Source organism: Aspergillus eucalypticola (assembly GCF_003184535.1).
Source record: "Aspergillus eucalypticola CBS 122712 chromosome Unknown BO83scaffold_44, whole genome shotgun sequence".
NCBI lineage: Eukaryota > Fungi > Ascomycota > Eurotiomycetes > Eurotiales > Aspergillaceae > Aspergillus > Aspergillus eucalypticola.
Genome location: NW_020290318.1, coordinates 172,539 through 197,384, shown reverse-complemented (window position 1 = coordinate 197,384; position 24,846 = coordinate 172,539). Strand labels below are relative to the sequence as shown.

Genomic DNA, 24,846 nt, shown 5'->3' with positions numbered 1-24,846 from the left:
AGACTAATGACAGGGTGAACGCAGTAATAATCAACATTACCTACGGGTATCAGTGGCACTTACGTATTGTCGTGGCCCGTGTTTACGACTATGTATTCATTCCCAGGCATTCAGCCCAGTCAACCTTCGTCCAATTTCTTCCCCTGTAATAGTTGAGCTCCTTCTTTGCTGCTATTAAGCTCCAACCTAACTAATTCTTCGGTCCATCTCGGCTGCGTAGTGATAAGTTACTTAGTAGACTAAAGCACCAAATAGATGTCAGTCGTCAGACTGCATTGCCTTAGCCTTCTTCAATATTCCGCGGGCTTATCTTCCGAACAATTTCGAGGGCGGGGGGGCAACTGCAAAAATAAAAAGGTAAACAAAAATTGCCTCCTACAATTGAATATAATTCGTGATAGTTCTACCAGTAACATGGTCCATTCTACATCCGCAGTAAAAGAACTTCCGTCGACACCATAGTTACCGTCACCATAGTCGGAGAGAGCCTAGAAGCCTGTGGGCGCCCCAGAGAGTCGGAGCTGTCGGCTGTGGCTCCATACTTCTCCTAATCGGCGGTGTCGCGTCCCTCCGGTTGTCTGGGTAAGCTGCCACAGTATTTTGTAACTTATGTGTTCCTCTCGCTTCCATGCTTCAGCATTAAAGATAGCGATAATCAAGCCAGCAAATTCCAAGTTTAATACAAGTCTTCGGGAGGTCAAGCAATTCCTCGATTCGCTATACTCATTAGGGTCTTCCCTGCATGCTACCCCGGCTTTTTTCCTTGGACAGACATACCGGCTGGATTTCATCTATGCATCTTGAATCACTCATTACATCGTGCTACACCACGCATGGAGTACTCCGCCCCAAGAAATAACATCATAGTCTGCAGCTCGCAATGATGTAGACGGCTGGTGGTGGAAGGGATAACCCAAAGACGATAACCCTGCAGGCGCCCTATCTTTAGGCTGATTCGTTCCATTGTGGATGTCCCGATAATCCAAGACTGAGTGTGTAGATACCTGCTGTACGGTCTGCATTGGCGATCCGAGTGTAGCCAGGCAGCGGTCAGATTGCTTTTTCAGCGAACAACTCATCACCAAGCCAGCCTTTCTATGAGAATTATGGAGTAAATATGATGATATTTCCTGCAAAGTGCCTTCAATTTCCAGAAGAATGACAGACCATCGGCACTCAAGATAACCATCGGACCTTCCGAGGGGATTAGGCTTAGCCTGGGAGGAGTAACCAAAGGTACGTACTTCTGGTGCGGTATGACGGTAACCGTCCAGACCCGCTAGGGGGGAGATGCTTCCTTCAATTACCGACAGCAAAGAGACGTGGCGGTGCAATCGATCGCCATGCTCTTTACCAAACATGGTCGGTACGTATATTTCTCCAGTGCAAACGTCATCTTTGACTGGAAGCAGGTAACTCCTTTACCTCTTTCCTATCATGAATATCAAAACAGATCGAGGATCGAAAAACGCAGAGGATCACGGAGTATATGGTCACCAACCCAAATAGCTGGTTGTCAAGTGGGGTGGTTGTGACCGCACTCGAGACTCAGCAAATGGCCTGGCTGACGTTTCGTATGCGGAATGCGGAAGTGCAGGAAAGATGCTGCAAGTCCGCGGCCGAGACGCTTTACTTCCACTATGGAGTCGATTCTCCGTACTCTCCGAGTTCCTTCGTGCGGAGAAAGCAACCATAGATAAGCTGCCACGGCCTTCTGGGTCTAGTTGCTGTACGAGAGCAGGTCCTGTGCACCTATAGAGTACATGATCTTCTCTGTTCTGAGTCAGTCTCTCAGACAGCAAACGCTATTGAAATGTTGCTAGCTCAGTCTTGTTCCTGGCTGACTTGGCAGGCTGTTGTTGTGTCTGACCAAACCTGCTTATTGCCTACTGATCGTGTCAGATGCTGTGCTGAATCCAATTGGGGATCCGTAACTCTCAGCAGTGGTAAGACATGATCGGTGACACCGTCCCAGAGATCTGCTACATTGGCATTTGTCCTACAGGAGGCTTCTTGCAGTAAGGATGGCAGTCACCGATGGATTACGAACCTATACAATTGTCTGCCAACCCACTTCACTGTGTCGATAGATTTGGACGTTGGATTAGGTAGCTCATGAGTGTGTGTACCTTCCCGGAGGATCTACTCAGTACCTCGCACATCATTGAACAAGTCATCGCGCGAGAGGTCCCTGCGTTAGCTCGCCGGTGATTTCACAAAGCAGAGTACACTGAAGTATGCTGGGCATGTACTGGAAACACTATGTTGTTGCCTGCTACGGATACCTGTTGCCAATGATGGCATACCCCTTGTGCCTTCCGGGTTGACGAGGATGGCGGCTGTGCCATGAAGACCACCGCTGATATGAATTCAATAATGACTCAGAAGACTGGGATATCCTATTATAGTATCAGTACCTGCAGCGGGAATAGTTGGCGTTACTCCCTGGGAGACTATGAGGACAGGGCCAACCTTGTGGGTTATAATGGTCCTTAGAGGTAGCATGATCTATTTGCAACATGATACACTCTTCTTTCTTCTGATATATAAAGCAAGTCTCCCGCGAATAACACCGCGCACTGGATGTTACGATGTTTACATCTATAGGAGACGACCAAAGAAGCACTTATACCCAAACGAAGATGGTATGACCAGTCTTTGTTGAACATGAGTGATGATCTCGAGTATAGTTGCAATCTATCTATGGTTAATGGCCAGCCCTGTGCCATAACGACTTATATGCTCTGTAGAATAAGTCTAAGATCCTCAGTCTACATTAGTCCTCTTTGGCCTCTATGGTTTGAGAAACACTGATAACGATGCTTCAATTCGTACTGATCAAACAATTCTCTCCGTTTCTCAAATATATTGGGGGTTTCACTTACCAGGATCTTGGGTTTCTTGAAGGAATACTGAGTACTGAATATGAAGTGCACCCTGTCTCGATCGGAGGGGCCTTGGAAAGGTATTGATGTGAGTACTACTTACCTAGTCCTAGGCGCACGTGCTAGTTTTGGCGCTATGGCCAGGCTTTCTTTGATGGTAGTTGCTGCATATCTGCTGGAATGTACTCAATTATTCAGTGCTTATAACAAAGCGATCTTCAGAGTCTGCTAAATAAATAGTCACTAGCAAATGTTGTGACGAGACAAATTCCAGTGTGTACATGGTAGTAGTACTAACTACTTAGTAGTTTCGGAACCCCGTCATTTTGTTTCCCCATTGGCTCTCCATAGTCCCGGTCACGTGCACGAACCAGGGCCGCAATTTTCCCTCCCGAGCATCTCTCAAGGCTTCCTGGTAACTCCGCGGGAACAATCGGCCATTGCTGGGCAACAGTCAAGATGCAGAAGGTCATTCGAAGGACCGCCCTGGCGCGGAACCAGGCCACGCGGAAAGCAGTTCGAGCCTCCAAATCAGCCGAACGCGAGGAATTGAAGGACAGTCTAAGGCAGCGCTTTGCCTACAACCGCATCGAGCTCGATAACCTCCGCGCGGAAAGACAGCGACGCCGTGAAGACTGGCTCCGTGGACCCCTGGCTCCTCAGCGTGATGCCGGTCTTGAAGGGAGGCTTTTCGGTGCGTTAAGCCCTCAGGCAATGAACCCTCCGCCTATTCCGGAGCACTTGCGGAGACAGTACATCAACATTGCTCCCGGCGACCGAGTATGCATCATGAAGGGCAAAGACAAGGGCAAGATCAACGAGGTTACTCGGGTGGATGCTACGACCGAGACTGTTGTGGTCAAGGATCTCAACATGGTATGAGAATATGTCTGGAGTAACCACTGTTTCGTATGCTGATCCTTGGGTTTTCCAATAACAGGCCGATGTCCACTTCCCCGACTGGCTGAATGAGCAGTATGGCAACTCGAGCCCCTTCCAGTCCGTGAGCCTGCCCCTTTCCATCGACGATGTTCGCCTTGTCGTCGCTCTCGATGATCCTGTCACCGGCGCCACACGAGATGTATTGGTTGAACATGTCCGCGGCGGAGAGCCTTTCCTCGAACGCGATTACGGCACCGAAACGCCCCGACACACGAGATACATTGCCGGTGAAGACATTGAGATTCCTTGGCCCCGAAGTGACCCTGCAGAAATGAAGGATGAGGCCTGGGACACGCTCCGTATGGAAGTTGAAACGCCCACTTGGATGCCGTCGTTGCACTACGCCCCGTTCCCTCCCAGCGTCCTGGACGAAGTCCGCAACAAGTTTTCGAAGTACAGAACGAGACACGATGAGGAGTGGGTGGAAGCCAGGAAGATGGAAGACTACAGAAGGGAATATCTGCAAAGCCGGTCTTTGTTGACACCCAGAGGTGAATTCTTGGCCATGCTTCAGGCCAAGAGGCAGGAGCGCCAGAACGCGAGAAAGGATGCCAATGGAAATTACATCCTGGATGATAAGACGGTCGGATTCATTGAGAACTTCATGAAGGAGAAAGCGACCAAGAAAGCCTAATTGCTTGCTGGGATTTCGTTAGGTGTTCCGACTTGTGGGAGAGTGCGCCTGGGTCTTTTCTGTTTCTTTTCACTTTTTCCCTTTTTTTCCAATGGGTGTACACAATTATACTACTGTAGCATAGAATCTGAATGTATAAGATGAATAGTACGGATAGGCTGCTTCTCTACAGCACCAAAATGTAGGTTGATTTGAGTACAGTTACATCCGTCGCAAGAAGACTGGACGTAGGCGCGACCGGACCCAATCTTTGCGGACTACTTTGCCCCAAATGCGCTCGAAATTATGGATGCGCGCGCCCACGGGTCGACAGTGCCGCCAGGGGAGGTCTGCAGCTTCGTTCCTTGCTAACTACTTATCTTTCTTCATCCATCCGATCCGCGTCCCGGTTTACCCATTTCTCCCCATTTCAACCTCCTTTGTTCTAGGCGGCCTCAACTGTTTTGACTTACGCAGATTATATATAGAAGCGTCATTGGGGCTGTCACCTTCCACAGCATGGCTTTTGCCACGATCAACTCATCGGTGCCGTCCAGTAACCCGGCCATTGAGGACGCCTTTGCCGCCCAACCAGCGCTCAAAAAACGGGTTTACGATGCGATCGGTGCGTGTTATGTCGCTTAAGACAACAATCTACTTTCACCCCACAAATCCATAGAAGGAGCAAGGACTGCCGGCTGACCCTCTCGACCTGTAAACAGCACATACCCCGCAACATGGACTTCTCTTCGAAGATATCGCGAAATACACTTCCAGCCTGCTGGCCAGGACTGCAACCGCCCCCGTGCGGCCTGTCGAGGTCGTCACCGACGGCCCGGCCATGAAGAAACGAAAACTACAAAATGGCAATGCTACAAGTGCCCAATCCTCCGGCGACTTGAAAGCAGATACTTCGCTCCAGTTCTACATGCAGGATGTTTCCTTTGCAGTTCCCCAGCGGAAGAAGCTTACACTTGAAATCACCGCCGGATTCCTACGTACGAGAAACCAGACATCGAAGGAGGTCGAGTTTGGAGTACCATTGGATAACATACGTATGTGTAGAACTATGGTTGACGGAATTGGTATCAATGCTGACAATGTTGTTGGATCCAAACAGAGCATGTCCTGTGCCTCCCCGTTCCCGAGAAGAACCAGCGACAATTTAATTTCTGCATTATCCCCCAATATGCGGACGGCGTCAACTCACCACCTGAAGGTGTAGCTGCTCCCGATGCCATCGTATGGACGGTCAACGATGGACCGCCCAAGGCAGCGTTCTCAGGCAATGGACAACAGCTTGGAACGGACAACGAAGAAACCACAGATAAGCTTGTCCAGCGGATATTGAACGACAGCCTCCCACGGACCAAGGTTGTGCGCCCGGATGAGCGAGAGTTCGTGAGTGCTATGCCTGAGGCTCACCGCAAGGGGGAGAAGGCCTATCATGTCAAGGCCTTCCGCGGCAGTAAAGAAGGTATGCACGCCATGTTCTTTCCTCATGTCCCCATGACTAAAATGGTTACATCGCAGGCTATCTCTTCCTTCTTTCTACGGGAATACTATTCGGGTTCAAGAAACCACTGGTCTTCTTTGCCTTTGAAAACGTCGACTCAATTTCATACACCTCTGTCCTGCAACGGACCTTTAATCTCAATGTTGTAGCTCGGCCTACGTCAAGCGAAGAGACGCAGGAATTCGAGTTTTCCATGATAGACCAGGCCGACTTCTCCGGAATTGATGGTTATATCAAAAAGCATGGTCTGCAGGATGCCAGTCTTGCCGAAGCACGACGTGCGAAGCGATACAATGTCAACAGTGTCAAGGGAGACGATGAAGCCGCTGCCAATGAGGAAGGGGCTGTCGAGGAGGAAAGTGAACTACAGAAAGCCCAACGCGAGTTGGAAGATCAAGAAGACGAGGACGAGGAAGATTACGATCCTGGGAGTGACAGTGAGAGCGACGGAAGCGGCTCTAGTAGTGAGGACGACGACGATGATGAGGAGGAGGAGGATGAAGGCGACATGGATGAGGACGGCGAAGAAGACCGAAATTTGCTGGCGGAGGAGCTCGGAAGTGAAGCAGAAGACGTTCCGGCGGAGGAACTGTGAGAGACCGCCTATATATCCAACCTGCTGCTGTATGAATAAGTGACTGTTGCTATGGTCACACCAACACACCCTGTGTGCGATGTGATGAAGTGTATTCGACAATCGCGTGGCTAAACCACTCTACTGGATGGGCGACCCGTTACACTACACCAGGCCACTCGAATGTATGAATTTTTGGGGCCGATTTAGGCCGGACTATGCCCCTGCATTATCTGGCATACGCGCCTGTATGCCGTAGAAGTTTGCCAACGAGGCATTCCACGTCTGATGTAGTTGGGGAGGGAGAGACCGTTTCAAGGCTGCATTGAATGCGTTTCAAACGGGCAGTTATCACTTCAAGGCCAGTCGATCAGAACAAACCAAGCACAGGCATCCAGTGGGATGTGGGTCATGGACGTGTCAGATGCGTCTAAAATGGAGGAGCCACTGGTGGATGTGCTACGGAGTTGCAGGATGCCCGGCTGTGCGGCGCAGTACTCAGTAGCGACATTTCATGGGAAGTCAGTCTTCCATGGGAAATCCGATCATGACGGCCGGTTACTTCTTCGAGAACACTTCTAATCCTCCATATTATTGAAAAGTGGTGGAAGCCGCCAACCCAATTGGGCTCTTCGGAAGCACCCTTGTGCTATCAGGGCCCCCAAATCCCACTCCGATACCTTGTACCAATGAAATCAGCAGGTCAATACCTTGATAATGAGGACACTGCGGAGCAAAGTAATCCTCATCCTACTCCTCGTTTGGAAAGAGTGGGGAGGGGGGTGGATGAGTATTAAGTTTAGTCTCCCAATTCTCAAGTCACTCACTCACTTACTCACAGCCTCCGTATCTATTATGTATCTACTAACTGGTAGGGGCCAGGTAAGTACGGTTTGATACATTATTTTTCCCCGATACGACACCTATCTACCACTAGCAGCTACCGAACACTTTTACTAGTAGTAGTCCGACTACTATTTGAAGTAGCTCGATTGGTTGCCCTGAGCGTCAGGTTGGGTTACAGACTGGTCAGGGGCAGTGCCAGCTCAGCGCAGGTACCTTCAAACCCCTCAAGGCTTTTTAGATGCAGACCGCAGCACCTCACTAGTCACTAGGCAGATTAAGAGTGATTAGCCGCTAGGAGTGAGCTGACAGTCTGTCATTGTCGAATAATACATATGGGGCGTTGTTTTAGCTGAATTGACAGCTACGATCGCTGGCGATTATTGGTAGAGAAGGGGAGAAGGGAAATGGACCGCTGTGTCGGTTAGGTTACTTTCTTACTTTTTACTAACCTAACTAGCAAAGTACAAAGTCAGTTACTAGTTAGTTTGGGTAGTATACGATCTTACTGACCTAGGAAGTTATTATCTGCGCCATTACCCGCAGCATGCGGACCACTCGCATCCCCTCTGCGCAGGTACTTCAACTCTGGGTTTAGGGGTCCTGGGGTTAAGTGTTGCTTGCTTGTTCCGGAGTAGAAATCCAATTGAGAGGAGGGTGTGTCCCGCAATGATAGGGGAAAGAGAAGCAATGTGATTCGATTTATTGAACTACCGATCGGATAAACGATCCATAAAGATGAAGTTAGTCATTAGATACGTAGTGTTAGTTCTGTTAGGCATGTGTTGGCTTTTCATGAGCTCCTCTGCTCCAAGTCAAGTATAGGCAGGTTTTATGTTCCGCAGGGAAATAGATTGATACACCACGTATGTACCTGAAATTACGTTACCATGCCATAACCAGCTAGACCTTGATGGCCATTTCCATCCTGTCGTTCATTCCTCGGTCAAGGGAGCAACAATAACAACAACCTAGTAGGCACAGGGGGGAAGGACAAGTGCAACTTGTGAAAGTATAGTAGTCAATTGTAGTGATTATGGTAAATAAATAGTTGGTTGAAACTAACCTCAATGTCAATGTCAATTGCGGTGACTATATAGTTATTCTTAATAGTATCCGTATAGGTAGAAAAAGAGAATAAAATGGATGGATGGATTCATTTTGCCCACCATGAGCAAACCCCCGGGGGTTCCATGTTTCTTTTTATTCTACTTTATTTTTCCTCTCCTTGTTTAGTGCTGGATGGAGCTTTTGACGACACACTTCAAACAGCGCCAGCCCCATGTGGCACTGGGGGGGAAAAGAGGAGAAAAGGGTAACAATCGTAACGTCGAGACCACCGCAATAATAAATAATAATAATAATAGCTTTTTCCATCTGGTCCAGAATCCACTGCTGGCGTCTACTAACCGGAGTAGTGCCCGCTTTCAACCGTTCATCGCCCAAACAGGCTGAGCGCTAGCGGCGCCGCTAGTAAAGGTCCCTGGGTCAGGGCGATTCCGAGTTCAGGATAATATTTGGGAGGCGAATAAGCGCCATTGAAGTCTGCAACTCGATCCTTTCATTGGCTCTCATATTGTATCCAGAGTTTTCTTCACTTCCTTGGGATCAACAGTTCCAGTGTCTGGTAGGCATGAGAGACGACTCTGGGGTAATCTGAAAAACAAAAATGGAGATCTTTTCTCACTCACATAACCTTACCCGATCAGCAAGCGGTGGTAATAGTAGTACTTCTTTAGGAGAGAGAGGTATGTGGGAAGTGGAAGGACAGATGAATGAATGAATGAAGAAATGCATGGGGCCCTCGGGATGTCTCAGTGTAATCAGGTACCATACCCGTACTCCCGATTACCGCCCTTCATCCCCTATCGATGGGGCCTTTCCCGCTCCAATCGCCTGCACTAGTTGATACCAGTTACCCAGTTGTTACCATCGTTACCGTGAGAAAACCGGGCGGAAGCGCCCCATTTCGAAGGGCGTCATCGGGTATCGACTTTCTCGAGTCTTTCGACAGGTAAGTAAGTTACTTGATTTTACTGGACTTTACTTACCTGAACTAGTAGCCGATACAGCTGTTCCGTCATGACCTGACCAGAACCTAGCAAAGGAACCAGACCGGACCAGACCAAACCTCTCTCTCTCTCTCTCCCTCTCCCTCTCATCCAACCATCGCCTCTCTTGCCGCGCTTTCTCTCTGTCACTCCTCCGTCTCTCTCCTCTTCCTCCTCCTCTCTTTTCTCCTGCTCCTGTTATTCTCCGCCTCATTTCTTTCCCTTCTTTTTCTCTTTCCCTTTCCCTCCTCCTCCCCCCATAGGCAGGTCGTAGCAGTTGTAGTTCATGCCATCGGCGTGTTCGCTGCTCACCTAGGTCCTCTCTAACTACTCTTCCTCCCGTCTCCATTCCTCCTATCACTCTTCTTTCCCTTCTTCTCTCTCTCCGTCTTCCTCCCCTTCGACGGCGCCCTCCAAGTCTACATCTACCGCTGCCTGCCCAGTGCGTTTTTGCCGTACTGCCACGCGGTTGGTCGGTAGTAGGGGAATTTTCTTTCCTTATTTTTTTTTCCCTCCCTCCCTCCTTACCCCTTCTCGATTAATTCCTTTTTTCCCCAAAATCGAACATTTTATTCCTCGTCCCCTTTCCGACGAGCGCACCCTTAACTGTCAGCCTGCAGCCCTCAAAGCTGTCGGTTCCCCGGAGTACCTTGTTCTTCCTTCTCCCGTCACCCTTCTTGCCAACGCCGTCCAAGGGTGCACACTATTCCCTCCCCGTCCAAATTCACCGGTGCGATTGTTCGAGCGACTATCTATCTCGCCGTCTGTGGTCTCCGATTTGTCGTCCGTCCGGGTTCCGTGATTGCTGTACACTGGGGTTCTCTTTCATGAATGGTTCGCATTGGTACCATCGGGCTTCCTGTAAGACTCCGGTCGCCTTTCCCTCCCCCCTCCTCTCTCACCCTCACGCCCCAGGGCCCGCTACTAGACCTCATTTCTTTCGTCATTTATTCATTCCCTTTTGTCGATTATTCTGACCCGTCCATCAGGCTAGTCTCACGTGTAACCGCCGTTGATCGAGTCCTCTAAGCCTACCTTCCCCTTCTCTCCGCCCCTGTCCGCGGTCTCTCAACATCCCTCCTCCCCTCCCAACTACCGCAGTCATGTCATCCTCCTCGTCCAACGTCGTCGGTGTCCACTACCGAGTAGGGAAGAAGATCGGTGAAGGATCGTTCGGTGTGATCTTCGAGGGTACGAATTTGTTGAACAATCAGCAGGTGGCGATCAAATTCGTACGTGTTACTCTTGATGGCACGGGTCTACGGTTCGCCCATACTAATGGTACTAGGAACCTCGCAAGAGTGATGCACCACAGCTTCGCGATGAATATCGGACATATAAGATCCTGGTCGGATGCCGTGAGTATACCCTGGTGGCAATTGTGTTCGTAAGGTTTCCCGGTCCTGACTGGTTGCAGCTGGCATCCCCAATGTCTACTACTTCGGGCAAGAAGGTCTTCACAACATTCTGGTTATCGACCTGCTCGGTCCCAGTTTGGAAGACCTCTTCGATCATTGCAACCGACGTTTCTCAATCAAGACTGTTGTCATGGTCGCTAAGCAGATGGTGCGTACTCCGACCAATCAATATGTGGGTGTTCATACTAACATGCTTCAAAGCTTTCGCGAGTCCAAACGATCCACGAGAAGAACTTAATCTACCGTGATATCAAGCCCGACAACTTCCTCATTGGTCGTCCAAACACCAAGGCTGCCAATGTAATCCACGTTGTTGATTTCGGTATGGCCAAGCAGTATAGAGATCCCAAGACGAAGCAGCATATTCCCTACCGCGAACGGAAGTCGCTGTCCGGCACAGCCCGTTACATGAGCATCAACACCCACTTGGGACGTGAACAATCGCGACGTGATGACCTCGAAGCTTTGGGCCACGTCTTCCTGTACTTCCTCAGAGGTGGCCTCCCCTGGCAGGGTCTCAAGGCCGCCACCAACAAGCAGAAGTATGAGAAGATTGGCGAGAAGAAGCAGACCACCGCAATCAAGGATCTTTGCGATGGATTCCCAGGTGATTGCGTTCTCCTTTCTTTTCTGAGGAATCATTATCACTAATCAGATGGCTTAGAAGAATTCACAAAGTACCTCACTTATGTGCGCAACCTCGGCTTCGAGGATACCCCTGACTACGATTACCTCCGTGACCTCTTGACACAGGCTCTCAAGAATGCCGGAGAAGTCGAAGATGGCGAATATGACTGGATGAAGCTCAACAATGGAAGAGGATGGGAGTACAAGTCCTACTCGTCTCAACAGCACCTCCACAACAATGCCCTTCCCAACAGCTCTGCCCGCGAGCTACACGCACAGCAGCTCCGCGGCAGTCGGCCCGGAGTGACTGCCGACCGTTTAAACGCCGCTCAGCCCCCGCCTCCGTCTCCGGCCAAGCCCGGAGCTGGCAAGACACGCGACCGGCCAAGCGTCTCAGGCGGCATGCCGCCGAAGCGCCAAAGCGGGGGCCTGGATGCCACGCCGACAGCATCGACTCAAGCACAGTTTCAGAACTCGAATGCCAACATTCCGGGACGCCTGGACAGCCCTGCGAACCCAACGAAGAACAGCCAACAAGGCCAGGGCGCTCAAGGAAACAATGAGCCGCAGCCTACGTTTGTCCAGAAGCTGATGAAGGCGCTTTGCTGCGGTAGGTGATCCAAAATGCATACCGCAAGTTTTTAGGCCTTCCCATACTTATACCGGGATATCCAGGTTGATGCGAGGATGAGCGTGGAATTTTCTGGAATTCTACACGAATCACCTGGTCATGTTGGCTTTTCGACTTTCTTTCGTTATTTCTTGTTCTCAACATACTTGGGAGGTTTGAAAGGCAGCATGCGATTATACTGTGTTATAGCCCGGGAACTCTCCCCATCCCGTTGTACGTGTTTCGACTTGCCGACGCAGCTGCTGTTGCAGCTGCTGATGCAGGTGAACATGATGTTGACTTTGGGGAGCGTGGATATATTGTTCTTTTTCCTTATTTGTGTCATCCATGGGTCTCGGCTCAAGAGCATCTGGCTCCAACCCGCCTGCTCTCGCTCTGTCTCTCTCTCTAATCTGCCAAGGCAACATCAGCACGAAATGCGTCGGCCTTCGATATAGAAACGACCCTCCCACGTCTTTCTCATCATCACCCTCGTCATCTCAACACTCTCTTTATGGTGCTACGGCTCGGAACGGCGAACCTGATCAGTCCTGCTTGTGTCATTGCATTTCTTTTCCTCTCTCTTCTTTATTTCCTTCGTCCCGCATTCCCGGCACGAGTCATTTAATACTAGAGTTCCGTCTTGTGTTTGTCAGAGTACATGATCAGTGCCCCGAACCTCTTACCTTTCCTCTTCGACCCGTCTCTGACATCTACCACTCTATCACGTCGGGTCTCTCGTGGCTGGTCTTTCGATGGTAATTTTAATGATGTGGCAGAAGGGCGTTTGGCATTTGGTGGAAGTCCTCGCGTGTCGTCCGGGCAGACACTGATTTACAAAGCATTTTTAGCATTTAAATGTTTGAATATGCGGCCCCGTGGAATGCGTGTGCAGGACTAATTGAGTCCTCGGTCAAGGAGTTCATGCGATAGCGGCCTGCGGCTGTTTCTGTTTACTTTTCTCTTCTTTTCAATTCCATTCTGTTGTGTCGCTTTTCACGCGCATTTGCAAGGAATCATTCGGATGTAGCCGTGTGTGTTTTGTTGGATTTGTACTTGTTCCTATCATGCTCTCTGCCGTTGTCAGTTTCAAAAACAGTTGATTCACCAGATCCGCCTGGTTCTTTCGTCTTTTTATCTTCCCGTGCTCAAAGGGTGTGACGAGGAGTCTGCTCGACCCTTGTTGGTCGAGTGACTACAGAGGGGGGGTGGTGGAGGAGCAGTAAACCAAGCCCTTTGTCGGCCTCGAAGAGGTTTGCGTTCCTGAGTCTGCGGCAAGTTGTGCTATATATACGTTGATGCAGAGTGATAGGTGAAGATGACAAGGAAAAGCAGATCTACTGAAAGAGGAAGAGAAAGAGCACGTGCATTCAGCATGGCCGTGGGAGTTCTATATCGAAGACGGGGGCTTGATTTCCGTAGAGTAATCCGGTCTTTTGGATGTCAGGTGTGTGAACATGGGCGTGTTAGGAGTTGTTTTCGAAGATACCTACTTTTTACTACTGCTGCATACATAGTATAGTACTACTTTAATCCCATTAGATAGAGCTTCTAATATACAGTTCTATAGCGATCATTTTCATCACATCGAGCAGCTGACATGTAAGTACGTTGTATGCATGCATACTTTCCTATGCTATTCTCTATCTACTTATCAATGTTGGCAACACCGCAGTAGACTGTCTTCCCCAACATAAGAATCAACCATTCAATAAACTACCTACTCATTAAATCAAACATCATCTCCGTACTACTATCTACTCTGAGTACCACCCATCGCCAAGACACAAACACGGCACAGTAGCAGTGAAAGCCACCCATCCACCCAGCCCTATCATCCCACTAGATACTCTCTAGTGCCTACTACTATCCTCAGCTTACCCTGCAGGCCAAGAAAGAAGGTATTCCTTCCCGCTATGACATGATGACATGCCATTATAACCATCCCCATAATCCATGCCTTACACGTATACCATGACATGACTATGTATCCATCTATCAAGCAAGCAAGCAATCAATCAAGTGAAGTAAATTATCCAACTACGCACCTCATTGGAAGACGGTGCTGTGAGCTGTGCCGTGTTCGGGACGAGGGGGGGGGGAGGAGGAATGATGATCGGTAGGGATTGATGAATGGATGGTGGGAGAGAGGGGGAAGGGGGGGGGGATCTGTGCGTACGTTAGGACTACGTACTACTTAGGCTAGTTTGTAGTGGAGGATCGGGTGATGTTATAGGTTGGGATGGATGGAGGGATGGAGGAGGGAGGGATGGAGGAGAGGGGGTTGATGGTGATGATTGTCTTGGCTTGGCTGGCTTGGGTTTGATGTTGATAGTTGGTGGTTGGGTATGTATGTATGTATGTTTGAGAGGTTTTTGATGTTCAGCACTACGTGGGTGTAGTATAGCTTTTTACTATGTATGTATGTATCTATATAAAGGATTAACCCATGGTGATGCAACATTCCCCATCCCCATACCAGAAGTTGTCCTGTCTGGTGTGGCATGCATGCTACGGGGTTACTACCACCAAGTGGGATAACGATAAAGTGAAGTAATTTCTCACCCAGCATCTTCCTGCGGAATGAATTTCAGTGTAAGAAGACAGACATAATGGTGTAGGAATATGTTTTCCTTCCAGTCTTGGCAACTTGCTTGGCTGCTTGGCTACTTCACTTCTCTGGAAAGTGAACGAATCATTGTTGCAGATGAGGGGGTAGCTGTCTTCCGTTAAGTCTGTCTGTGATAGGGTTTGCCTTCTTGGGAGGAGTGCATACTATAGTAATTTACTACCCCGTCTCGTTAATACACGGAATATAGACCGGGATGATGGTGATGGTGATGGGGGATCGGCGATGGCAATCAATCAATCCTACTACTTTGTACTAAGTAGCTATGGTGGTTTGATGCTGTCATGTTGCAGATGTGGTGCAGGGGTATATTGTGGACGGCCTGATGATAACTATGTAGTAGTTACTTTGTAGTACTAAAGTTACTTAGTGAGGTGATGGGATGATCATAATAGTATCCTCATATATACATGAAGTACAATAATACTATAATAGAAGGACGCATTATTTATGATGTGGAAGGGAAGACCTTCTCAGCTCTACATAGAAAAAGTGACAGTTCAATATCCCGAGCATCTGATTTGACTGCCGGGCCAACCACAACCAAACATATGATGACCGACAACGGATCATGAGACAAGACAATCCTCTCATTATTCTCCACTACAGCAGGTCTAGACCCAAAGTGGGAATGGGGAGGGGAGGGGGGCAGCAATTCGGGCCCGAGAATCGAATCGGAATCCCGGTTCCCAGTTCCCACTCGCCTGTTTCAGATTGACGGGAGGAAGCAGAAAGACAGACAGACAGGCATCAGGCCACTTCGTCATATTCTTCAGGCTTTGGTCTTTTTTATCGCGTTGGGCTGCCCTGGTCCGGATCTTCCTTATATCATCCACTTACTATGATGATCCAAGTGCCTGCCTGCCTCACTTGTTCGCACTGACCGGCTATTCTTTGCTGCCTTTTCCCGTGTAAGGGTTCTGGTTCTGCAGAGATCTCTTCTCAATTCTCATGCGGTGTCTGATCGCGTCATAACTCGTTTTCTTGGCTAGTGCGGCGGCATAGTGTATTGCCGACCACGGAGAAATTGTGGATCTTGACTTGGAGGTCGTTCTTTCGTTAGAGCCCAAATATGGTGGAGTATACGTAGGAGAAGTTTATGATGGCGAAAGAAAGAGATGAGAGATGAGGGTCCTTTCATTGCCAGGATTGATACTGAAGTAACTCAATGACTTGACTGTCGTCGATCATAGGAGGCTTGTGACTAGTACGTTGTAGGTGATTTACGGTGGATTTTGTTGCTCCTTCGGTTGACTCCGAATTCCCCGTAGAATTGTAAGTCTCCAATCGGTGCAGTGCAAACATACAGCGCCAACTTCACCATCAATGTAAGCTGCTAGCAATTAGTACGTCAAAACCTGCCAGGCAGAAACAGCTGTACGAGAAAAAAAAAAATCTTCTCTTCTGACAGCTGGCCGAAAACGTGGCTTCGTGGCGGTCTCGCGCATTTAGCAATTGAGGTCGTACACGTGGTGACCAGTCCTTGGCAGCGCCCTCGATACGATGGGGTCAATTGGAGCTGTAGGTACGTATGGATTTCTGAATGGTTGTTCAAATTGCTAGCTTGCTGGAAAGATGGAGAGCTGTAGGTAGCAGCAGCAGCAGCAGCAGCAGCAGCTACCTGCTTAGCTCCAAGAAGTTCCTTCTGCAAGTGGGCTCTTGTTCGCATCCTACTTCTGCATGCAGGAAGCTATGAGACGAGAAGTGAGGCGAAAGGTATCCAATATCGACTCGAATAGCTTCATTACCATTGAGTTATTAGTTTTGGTGTGTCCACCATTGGCGAAAAATGACTATACTCAGATTTAGTCATAGCTATTAGATTGTTATTTGGTGTTACCTCCGATGCAAATTGATACCTAACTTTCCCTATCAGTACTCCGTTCTACCTTTGGGGTTTTCGGTGTGCGGGCGGTGCCGACAACCTTGTTGGCTGGACCCAATATTTCCCCCCCCCCCCCCCCCCCCCCTAAGACTTAACTAATGAATAAAAACATGGAGCAAACAAGGATAAGTGCCAGGGCGGGTACCGTCGCTAATCGTCGGCGTGAACTGGCACGGAGATTAGGTAATCTGTCTCCATTAGTACTCCATAGTTGCTGTGGTCCTATCTACGTATCACTCTTCGGAGTCCGGATAGTAAGTAGAAAATTAAGTTGATATGTGGAGAGAGAGAGAGATGGGCTCAATTTTTGGTATATTCATGCTGCCGAAGTTTGATAAGACTCCGATGATTCTCTTTCCCAAAGGAGCAGCGACTTCACTAGCCTAAAGATTAGGTTCAGCACTCCGAAATAGTTTTTCATTCCCAACTGATAAGCCACCGCGCTGCTTTGCCACCCTCACCCGATCCGTCGCTAAGGACTTTCTTTCTTTCTTTATCAGTCCGGAGCATATCGGAGCGCTTTTCCATTCTCGAAGGCCGAATATTAATTTTTTGTCCCTGGTGATATGCAAAGTTGCTTGTTGTTGTTACATTAATAGAGTGGCGTTGTGCAAAGAAGAAAAAAGAAAAAAATTGATGTTCCTTCGAAAGCTTCCATGATCAATCTAGAATTTCGTGATGATCTGCTCTGCTGGTCAGTTGATGCGACGACCCCGGCACCCGTTCGACGGACAATTAATCAGGTGGCACAACAGCCCATGGAGGATGTAATGGAACTTGATAAGTAGAGCCAATTAGTCAAGATGACTCAGGCGTGACCGTCCCGAGATGACCTAACTCAGAAGCTTCAAGCATGTAGGCAGTAAGGTTACCGGGACCATAAATCTGTGTCGTATTCAAGTGTCACTCGACCTTTTCAAGCCACTTACTTACTGGGGGCTAGACGATCTGCAAACGGGCATCACACAGCAGGTACATGACGTTATTTGGGTGTGGCTTGTTCGAATTGATGGATGGTAACTCAGAAAATTCCTCCCCTTTACACAACACCCCTTCCCACTTATACATTCGTAAGCTATTAGAATGCTGTTGCTGATGGCGTTATCAAGGGAGGCGGTAGATCTTGTACGCCTCCTCGAGTCTTCGCCTGCCGTGTCACTCCATGGAACCTTCTGTTTTGGCTTCTTTCTAGTGCTGACGTAGAACCTTTTCTTTGACAGGGACTACGTGGTAGCACAACAACATCCGATGAGATACACTGGTGAGAAAAAGGTCCATGTCATTCTAGAACACAACATCAAGACCCGTCCGCCACCCAGAATGACACCTGAACGGTAGGTAACAGGTTTGCAATATACTAAAGTATACTCCTACTACTCTATAACCACTCCATTACTGCTGTATCAACAGTACCTGCAGGTCATAAAATGCACTTGCCCAAAGGAAGTAAAGAGAAGGAGAAGGACTTCAAACGATATGCCCCTATCGCGCCAAGGCCTGGCAAAGACGCCCCGAGAGCATGCTCCACAGCCGCTAACAAGCTTCTGGACCAGATAAAGGAAGGCACTGCACCTCGTGAGCACAGCGTTTAAAAGCGCCAACCTCAAATAGGAAACACATTGCTCATCCATCTCTGCTGGCATTGGCTGGTGGATTAGTTGTGCGTGTGTGTATGGGGGGTGTGGGGGGTGGCACCACCAATCCACAAAGCCGTGAGGACCCTCGGAACTGGCCAGAATTCGACCACTTGGGCAACGCTAATGCCACACACTCTCATTGCCTTTTCGTCAGACGTGGCCACTGACTGGTCACAATCAACAGTAACTGCGTACGGGCGGGCCGAAAGCCCCTCTCTCCCTCCTCCCCAGTTGCCATCTCATTAGTGGATGCCGCAAGGGTTGGGCTGGTTCTCTCGCTTCCCCTTGCGGTTCGCAACTGGGGCAAATCAGCAGTCCTCGAAATTTCTTTGCGTCTTCCTTCGTGTTCTGGAAAAGGTAAGAAATTCCAGTATTCCATTTTATTTTTTCATCTTATTTTTATTTTTATTTTTTTCTTTGTCGGCTGGTTTCCCGACAACGGTTTGCAATGATGAATCAATGTCCCGGAATTTGACACTTGAGCCCGCGACCGCGACCACACCGGGATCGGAGGATGCTCTTCTCGTTAACCATCACCACCACCCTGTGACACATACACCAGTATGCTGCATGTCTGCAGGCCCTTGCAGGCGCGTTTGGGGAAAGCCACTAAACACAACCCCCGGACAAGGGTCATTACTGGTGATACCACGCCGTCCAGCCGTTCCGCCCCCCGGATTGGACGTTGCAAAGCATTGTGGATGGGGGTTAAACCTCCTGGGTAATAATCGGAATTGGCGCTCAGAAGCTGATGGCGCTTAGCACGATGATGTTATCCTGTACTAGAACCATTCCAGCGTAGCACGGCACTATTTACCCCATATTTGGAGCCAGTCGACTCCGCGATTGACTCCGCGAAGAACAGTTGCACGCAGCTTTCGCAGCTCCTATCTGTTGGAGATTCTTTGTCTGCAACCACACTTTCTTCGTCGGCTTGCAGATCCGCTCATTACCACCAGCAACCACCACTTTCTAGACGCTACTGCACATGAGAAAGGGTTTTTTTTCTGAAGGGAATTGGCCCGACAGGCATTCACTACTCACCCACACCATGCTTTTGCTGCAGCCGGGTTTGAAATCGTCCCAATGGATGTCTGGGTTGCACTCATAAGGCTCGAATCTCTCTACACAAAACCACCTGCAAGCTCTCTCTACAGACTTTCTCCCTCTCTCTACCTTTGGTCTTCTGGTGGAACCCTTATGAATGTATCCCTTTCCCCCCTTGCCTTTTTGGCTGCACAGCCTGCTTGGCATCCTGTAGATCCTGCGCCAGCTTGACCAATCATTGCGGGGTGGCCGCTCTGCACGACAGCGTTAGGCCGTCGTGCGCCTTTGAGATCATATTCATCAGTATCGTCCGTTGAGAGGGGGGCCAATCCGGAGAGTTGTTCTCCGACTCCGGATTGGTACAGCTAGTATCGTATCGGTGGGAAGAACGTCCACGGTGAGGTTAGGTCTACATGGGATTTTAATTAATTCCACAAGGAATTGGAAACAATGTTCGGAGTACGCCGTTCGGGCGTGGTATAGTATTCTTTGTCTCGCCGTTCCGGTGTAGTGGGCAGAACTTCGTTTTATTACTTACTACATCTAAAGTAATCTTTGCGCCAAGTAGATGGCCATGTGTCTTGTGGATGCGAACAACACATCTGGGCTGGACTAATTAAACGGATTCATCGTTGCATCTAGGCAGCTCTTGCATCTGGTATTGGCTCAGTTGTGCGTGGGTTTCAAGCACAGCGGCAATGCAAACCCTAGCTTGTTTGCTGACAGTGTGTCTTTGTATGTATGTAGCTGGTACCTCTGCGACCTGCTGCGGTCACCGGAAGGGCTCAAGTACATGTACTCCGAAGCCTAAGAGGGGCTACGGCGGACTGCGATCGGGTCCAGACTGGCACATACGAGCCCAGTTGCCACCACCTCTTCTTTTTCTTCCATTTCTCTCTTCTGCTCCCAAACCGCATCAGGCAATCAACTTGATCAAAGCTTTCTGCATTGAATTCAGGCGCCTTCTCCATACAAAAGCTGCAAGAAATCCGGTTCCTGGGCGCCTAATGAGTTGTTGCAGTCCGAGTTTCTAATTTTGTTCTACTATCCTTCTCCCGTTGCGGAATATCGCTTGTTGCTGTAGGGTGCATCATATCATATATCACATTTACCTTTCTACTTCTGTCTACCGGGGCGTTGAATACCTACAGCATACATACAGACATACATACATACATACATACATTAAACTCCACGCCTGCTTCTTTTTCGGCTTGCCTGCCTGCCTACTTGCCTGCAACCTACATAAGCTCCGCTATCTATCATTTTGATCAGCCCTGAGCGATTTTTTTTTCCCTCCCTCGTTGCTGCACCGTTGAGATATATTGGCGTTGAACGCGCGTTTTGGCGACCGCCCCCTTGCTGCCGGTCTCCTTCTACGGATATTCTGTTGCGGGAGGTCGCATTTCAATTGACGCATGGTGAGTGAACGACATTGGTTTTTCCTTCATTCTTTCTAGAAAGCTATTTTTTCTTGTTTCCCTCAATTTCCTTACGGTTTTGGGTCCATTCCTTCGGCCCCTTCCCTTTTTTTTTTTTTTTTTTTTTTTTTCTGTTTTGTTTTTATTGTCTTAAATCATTTTGTGTTGGCTCTGTTGTTACCCCAAGGTGCTTGTCATATTTTCGGTCGCTCCACTATGCTGTTTCAACTGCAATCCATGACGGGATATTGCTTTGGGGTCCGCCGGTCGATCGATCGATCGACCTGGTCCATACCATCATAGCAACAATCGCAGACTACCAGACAGTCATAGTGGTAGTGAGCACTACGCGAGGCCAAGACAGATGGGATATCCACAGAGCTGAGAGAGGGCCCTCTTCTCGAGTCATTCATTGTTGAAGGGCAGAAAAAACAAGCGCCAGGATCCACCGTGGCCGGTTTTATATTCCAACACCACGATGGGATTGAGTAGTTAGCGGCGGCGGCGGCAGCAACAGCAGCAGCAGCACAAACCACACACAACACGACCTTGCACCATCGAGTTTGACTGCCCCAACGCTAAACTTGCGTTGCTATGGACCCACCTTCGGCCTCACATCCAGCAGCTGGAACTTTGGATTATTACTTCATCGGCCAGAGATCCATCGCGCGTTCTGGTGCCATTCAAGACCAGCGACGGGAGCCAATTTCCATTCATGGTCTCCACCTTTTGGCCTCTCAGATCCTATTTGGGTTGCAATGGTTGCGAGTCAACCTCTCTGGGCTAGTGTCTGAGGCATGCCTTAGGGGCATGACGTGATTCTCTCCTGGTTGGCCATGCCTCTGTTACTATCTACTAGCCGCGTAGTCCTCATCCCTCCAATGTGTGTTGTGTGTGGTGCGTGAGAGTGCGTCTGTGGTTCTAGAAAGTCTGTCTGGGGTCAGTCAGTCATTGTTGCTTTCATGATCAGCGTGGAATCTTTTTCCTGCTGGCGTTCTTCCCCTTCCCAGCTTTAGTTTCTTCTTCTCTCTTTGAAGAATGAGCGAATTAGGGAAATAAAAAGAAAAGAAAAAGAAAAAGAGAAAAACCAAATTGGGAAGGAGGAGACAAAGAAATACGCAGCCCCCTCCCCTCCCTCCCTCTTTCTGTCTCTCCCAAAATGACGATTTTCTTTTTTGAACCATTTTCGACTTTCCCTGTTTTTCCTTTCCCGATTGGATTTTACTTTTACATTTTGGGAGGGGTGGGTGGCATTATCTCTTTGGGCTGCAACTGTGACTGGCTGAAGAGACCCGCCGAAGTCGGCGTGATAGGCTGGAAGTCATCCTGGGTACGATCGACCGGGAAGTCTCGTCAGCGGTGATTCGTGGTGTGGGAAGGCGAGGTTCCCATGGGAATTGCAGAGGGAGAGCATCCACTTCCAGCCAACGTGGATGGGCTCTGGAAGTGAGGAAATCTTGGGCCGCCGGTTGTTCCTGTGGGCCAGCAAATCCAGCAAATCCATCCACTTTCTTCTCGATTTTCACTTTCTGGCGGGTCCCCCACCCCTCTCTCTCTGGCTGGCTGGCTTCTCTCCACTCCACTTACTCACTTTCCTGTGTGGCCCCCCCTCTCTCTCTCTCGCTCTCTCTCTCGCTCTTTCGCTCTTTCCCCCCGGGTGCTCGACGCTTCCGTGCAGGTTCTGAGAACTTTTGAAGGGGTCCTGATCGGCATCACCTCACTCCACCCACCACTGGCCCGTCCTGCCTTGTTTCTTCCACTCTTCTCTCACTCACACTTTACTCTCTCACTCACACCCTCTGGATATGGCTGGTCCTCCTCTTATTTGAATACTTACCAGTCAATCCCCCCCCCCCCTCTCTCTTCCCTCTGCCATTCGGCTGTGTCTCCTGTGGCGTCATCTTCTTTTCTTTTCTCAATTCTCTTTACAACTATCGCTGTGCCTGGCCTTAGTCCTGTCTCTTATTATTAACAACCGTTTTTTACTTTTTCCCCCAATTACCAACTTTCCTCCTCCAATACATTCCCATCACAACCCCCGTCTTCTCTGACCCTTCTGGAAAACCGCTGCTGCTGCCTATACCCTTGCTGCGGGACATCGAAACGACTAATCAATCCTTTGTCCACCAACAGATCTCAATCCTTCACTAACTGAGGTCTTCACTTATCTACTCAACTCTACCTTACACTACTACCATCACTACCACCTTATCGCCGGGTTCTCGCTTCAGCCTTTCTACCCGCTCAGTGCCGCCGCCTCACCGTCGCGCTGTCTCTCTTTACGCTTCACCATCTGAAACACGGCTTCTCTTATCGACGAGTCTGGCCTCTCCCGGAAAGGGTGGCCACTCAACATTCAAGACTGGCGAAGTACCGGATTCACTGCCTGGGCTGTCTCGGAGGATTACAGCAACAACGAGGTGGATTTCGGGGCTTCACCACACCTGCGCCGTACCCCAGTGACCGACGCACGCTGTACGCGATGCTTAAAAAGAAGACCCTGCATCCTCCCATACTCTTCCGACACCATACTCCCAGCACCACCCCTGAGCTTTCTCCCACGTCTTCCTCATCGGACAGCGAGTCGGACGAGGACATGGACTCCTCCGGTTCGCGTCCGCTGAGTTTGACGGTTCCTCCGGGTGCTTTCTGTCCCATGCGTCCCTCATTAGATGAGGTGCTGGCCAACACTGCACCTGCCCCATACACCCTTAGTGCCTTTATGGCCTATCTCTCGCAGAACCACTGTCTGGAGACCCTGGAATTCACTCTGGAGGCCAAGCGGTACCGGGAAACACACGATGCCTTGAGCCGCCAGCTGAATGAATCGCCCATCGTCACCGACTGCACCGGCAGCCAGCATCTGCGTATGCTCTGGCAGCGACTGTTGACCGCTTACATTCTGCCCGGATCTCCACGAGAGATCAACGTCTCCAGCGAGGTCCGCGATGACATCCTTCGACACGCCAATCTTCCTAACCCGCCGCTTCCCGAAACCCTGGACGCTGCCGTAAAACTCGTCCATGATCTGATGGAGGAGTCGATCTTTCTGCCGTTTCTCAACTCGCATGCTTCGACCGCTCACGTTTTGCCGCTATCGGAGCCGCTGTTTTCTCAGGAGGACGATATCACCGTCGTATCGAACTCCAGCTTCGACGAGCACACGGCCAGTCGGGGCCGATCGAAGAGGAGACGGCAGTCTCCCCAGTCTTCCAAGGATCTGGGATCGCCGGTGTCCGTCGGCTCTCCGCCTAGCCGCTCGAACTTCTCCTTGAGTGCAATGACTTCCATGGGTAAGGTCGGCCATCGGACTTTGGGACAGGTCTCCAACGCCAGCGGAGATTCCGGGTCTGGGGCCTTGACTGATGACTCTGGAAGCTTGCAATCGAGTGCCAGTGCAGGCGAACCAATGACACCGCCGACTACGCCGCCCTCCAGCGATCCTCACTGCATGCACCTGGCCCACAGCCCGAAGCGCACCGACAACCCATGGAAAAAGATGGGACTGAAGTTGGGCTTCAAAAAGCGCTCGGGCCACGGAGGCTCCGGCAACCAACATTTCAAGTTGTCTGGCATGGACGAATGACTGGCCGTTCAAAACCGGCCGACAACAACCTTACCGAAAACCCACCCCATCTGGCAGAGCTTCAAAGCTCTGATGATGTCCTTTATCACTCACAAGCCTTCTTCGCTCCGAATTCTCGCCGGATCGCCAAAAATGGCATCCTGATCTCTACTCCTCTCACCGCATCGGCTAGACCGCATGATCCGATCTGCATAACCTGATACCGCATATATGATTGATCTCTCGGTTATTGAGCGAATATGTCGCATTGACTCACTGACTACGAGTGGACGGTGTAATGCATGTGCATTATGATTTAAGCATATTCCGGCGTTCTGTCTCATGTTCTTTCTGCCTTTTTTTCTTCCACTTGCATCGAAGCAAGCGACCCAGCGTGCATCATTCCATTTGTCATCATCTAAAACCATATAGACTTGGGGGTTTCCAAAACGGGATGGTGGTTATCTGTTATGTCTCTTGGCGTTTTGTGTGTGTGTATCCATATTGAATTTCTCACAAGGGGGAGTGGTGTGGGGTGTCGAAGGGACATTCTGTTGATGTGTGCGTGCATGGGAGTTGTTTC

The 24,846-nt window shown here is 49.6% G+C and overlaps 8 protein-coding genes across 8 annotated transcripts; 5 read left to right on the top strand and 3 right to left on the bottom strand.

The window, feature by feature from the left end:
- Nucleotides 1-417: 417 nt before the first annotated feature.
- Nucleotides 418-1,470, bottom strand: BO83DRAFT_383367 (uncharacterized protein). Its single transcript, XM_025532453.1, has 2 exons — nt 778-1,470; nt 418-717 (listed from the first exon to the last, which is right to left on the bottom strand). The coding sequence occupies exon 1, from the start codon at nt 1,359-1,361 to the stop codon at nt 813-815; it is 549 nt and encodes a 182-aa protein (XP_025382441.1). The 5' UTR covers nt 1,362-1,470; the 3' UTR covers nt 418-717; nt 778-812.
- An 85-nt stretch (nt 1,471-1,555) lies between these two features.
- On the top strand, nt 1,556-2,112 carry BO83DRAFT_403831 (uncharacterized protein; the record flags this gene model as incomplete). The annotated part of the gene is made up of 3 exons (XM_025533653.1): nt 1,556-1,667; nt 1,761-1,946; nt 2,024-2,112. 3 exons carry the CDS (start codon nt 1,556-1,558, stop codon nt 2,110-2,112), a joined length of 387 nt encoding a protein of 128 aa, XP_025382440.1.
- Nucleotides 2,113-3,312: 1,200 nt separating this feature from the next.
- On the top strand, nt 3,313-4,614 carry BO83DRAFT_442013 (mitochondrial 54S ribosomal protein uL24m). Its single transcript, XM_025536371.1, has 2 exons — nt 3,313-3,761; nt 3,826-4,614. The coding sequence occupies exons 1-2, from the start codon at nt 3,345-3,347 to the stop codon at nt 4,459-4,461; spliced, it is 1,053 nt and encodes a 350-aa protein (XP_025382439.1). The 5' UTR covers nt 3,313-3,344; the 3' UTR covers nt 4,462-4,614.
- Nucleotides 4,615-4,845: 231 nt separating this feature from the next.
- rtt106 (putative negative regulator of DNA transposition (Rtt106)) lies at nt 4,846-6,706 on the top strand. Its single transcript, XM_025532452.1, has 4 exons — nt 4,846-5,065; nt 5,163-5,495; nt 5,561-5,917; nt 5,974-6,706. Exons 1-4 carry the CDS (start codon nt 4,960-4,962, stop codon nt 6,549-6,551), a joined length of 1,374 nt encoding a protein of 457 aa, XP_025382438.1. The 5' UTR covers nt 4,846-4,959; the 3' UTR covers nt 6,552-6,706.
- Nucleotides 6,707-10,527: 3,821 nt separating this feature from the next.
- BO83DRAFT_326017 (casein kinase I) lies at nt 10,528-12,087 on the top strand (the record flags this gene model as incomplete). Its single annotated transcript, XM_025528028.1, has 5 exons — nt 10,528-10,656; nt 10,713-10,782; nt 10,842-10,990; nt 11,044-11,449; nt 11,507-12,087. 5 exons carry the CDS (start codon nt 10,528-10,530, stop codon nt 12,085-12,087), a joined length of 1,335 nt encoding a protein of 444 aa, XP_025382437.1.
- Nucleotides 12,088-17,671: 5,584 nt separating this feature from the next.
- Nucleotides 17,672-19,516, bottom strand: BO83DRAFT_403826 (uncharacterized protein; the record flags this gene model as incomplete). The annotated part of the gene is made up of 13 exons (XM_025533652.1): nt 17,672-17,740; nt 17,763-17,799; nt 17,821-17,920; nt 17,990-17,991; nt 18,027-18,137; nt 18,166-18,239; nt 18,289-18,350; nt 18,426-18,565; nt 18,733-18,839; nt 18,880-18,947; nt 19,041-19,139; nt 19,275-19,324; nt 19,407-19,516. 13 exons carry the CDS (start codon nt 19,514-19,516, stop codon nt 17,672-17,674), a joined length of 1,029 nt encoding a protein of 342 aa, XP_025382436.1.
- Nucleotides 19,517-20,532: 1,016 nt separating this feature from the next.
- On the bottom strand, nt 20,533-20,699 carry BO83DRAFT_372533 (uncharacterized protein; the record flags this gene model as incomplete). The annotated part of the gene is made up of 1 exon (XM_025529985.1): nt 20,533-20,699. A coding segment is annotated over one exon (167 nt), but the record flags the coding sequence as incomplete, so codon positions are not given.
- Nucleotides 20,700-23,180: 2,481 nt separating this feature from the next.
- BO83DRAFT_442010 (regulator of G-protein signaling domain-containing protein) lies at nt 23,181-24,284 on the top strand (the record flags this gene model as incomplete). Its single annotated transcript, XM_025536370.1, has 1 exon — nt 23,181-24,284. The coding sequence occupies one exon, from the start codon at nt 23,181-23,183 to the stop codon at nt 24,282-24,284; it is 1,104 nt and encodes a 367-aa protein (XP_025382434.1).
- Nucleotides 24,285-24,846: the final 562 nt, after the last annotated feature.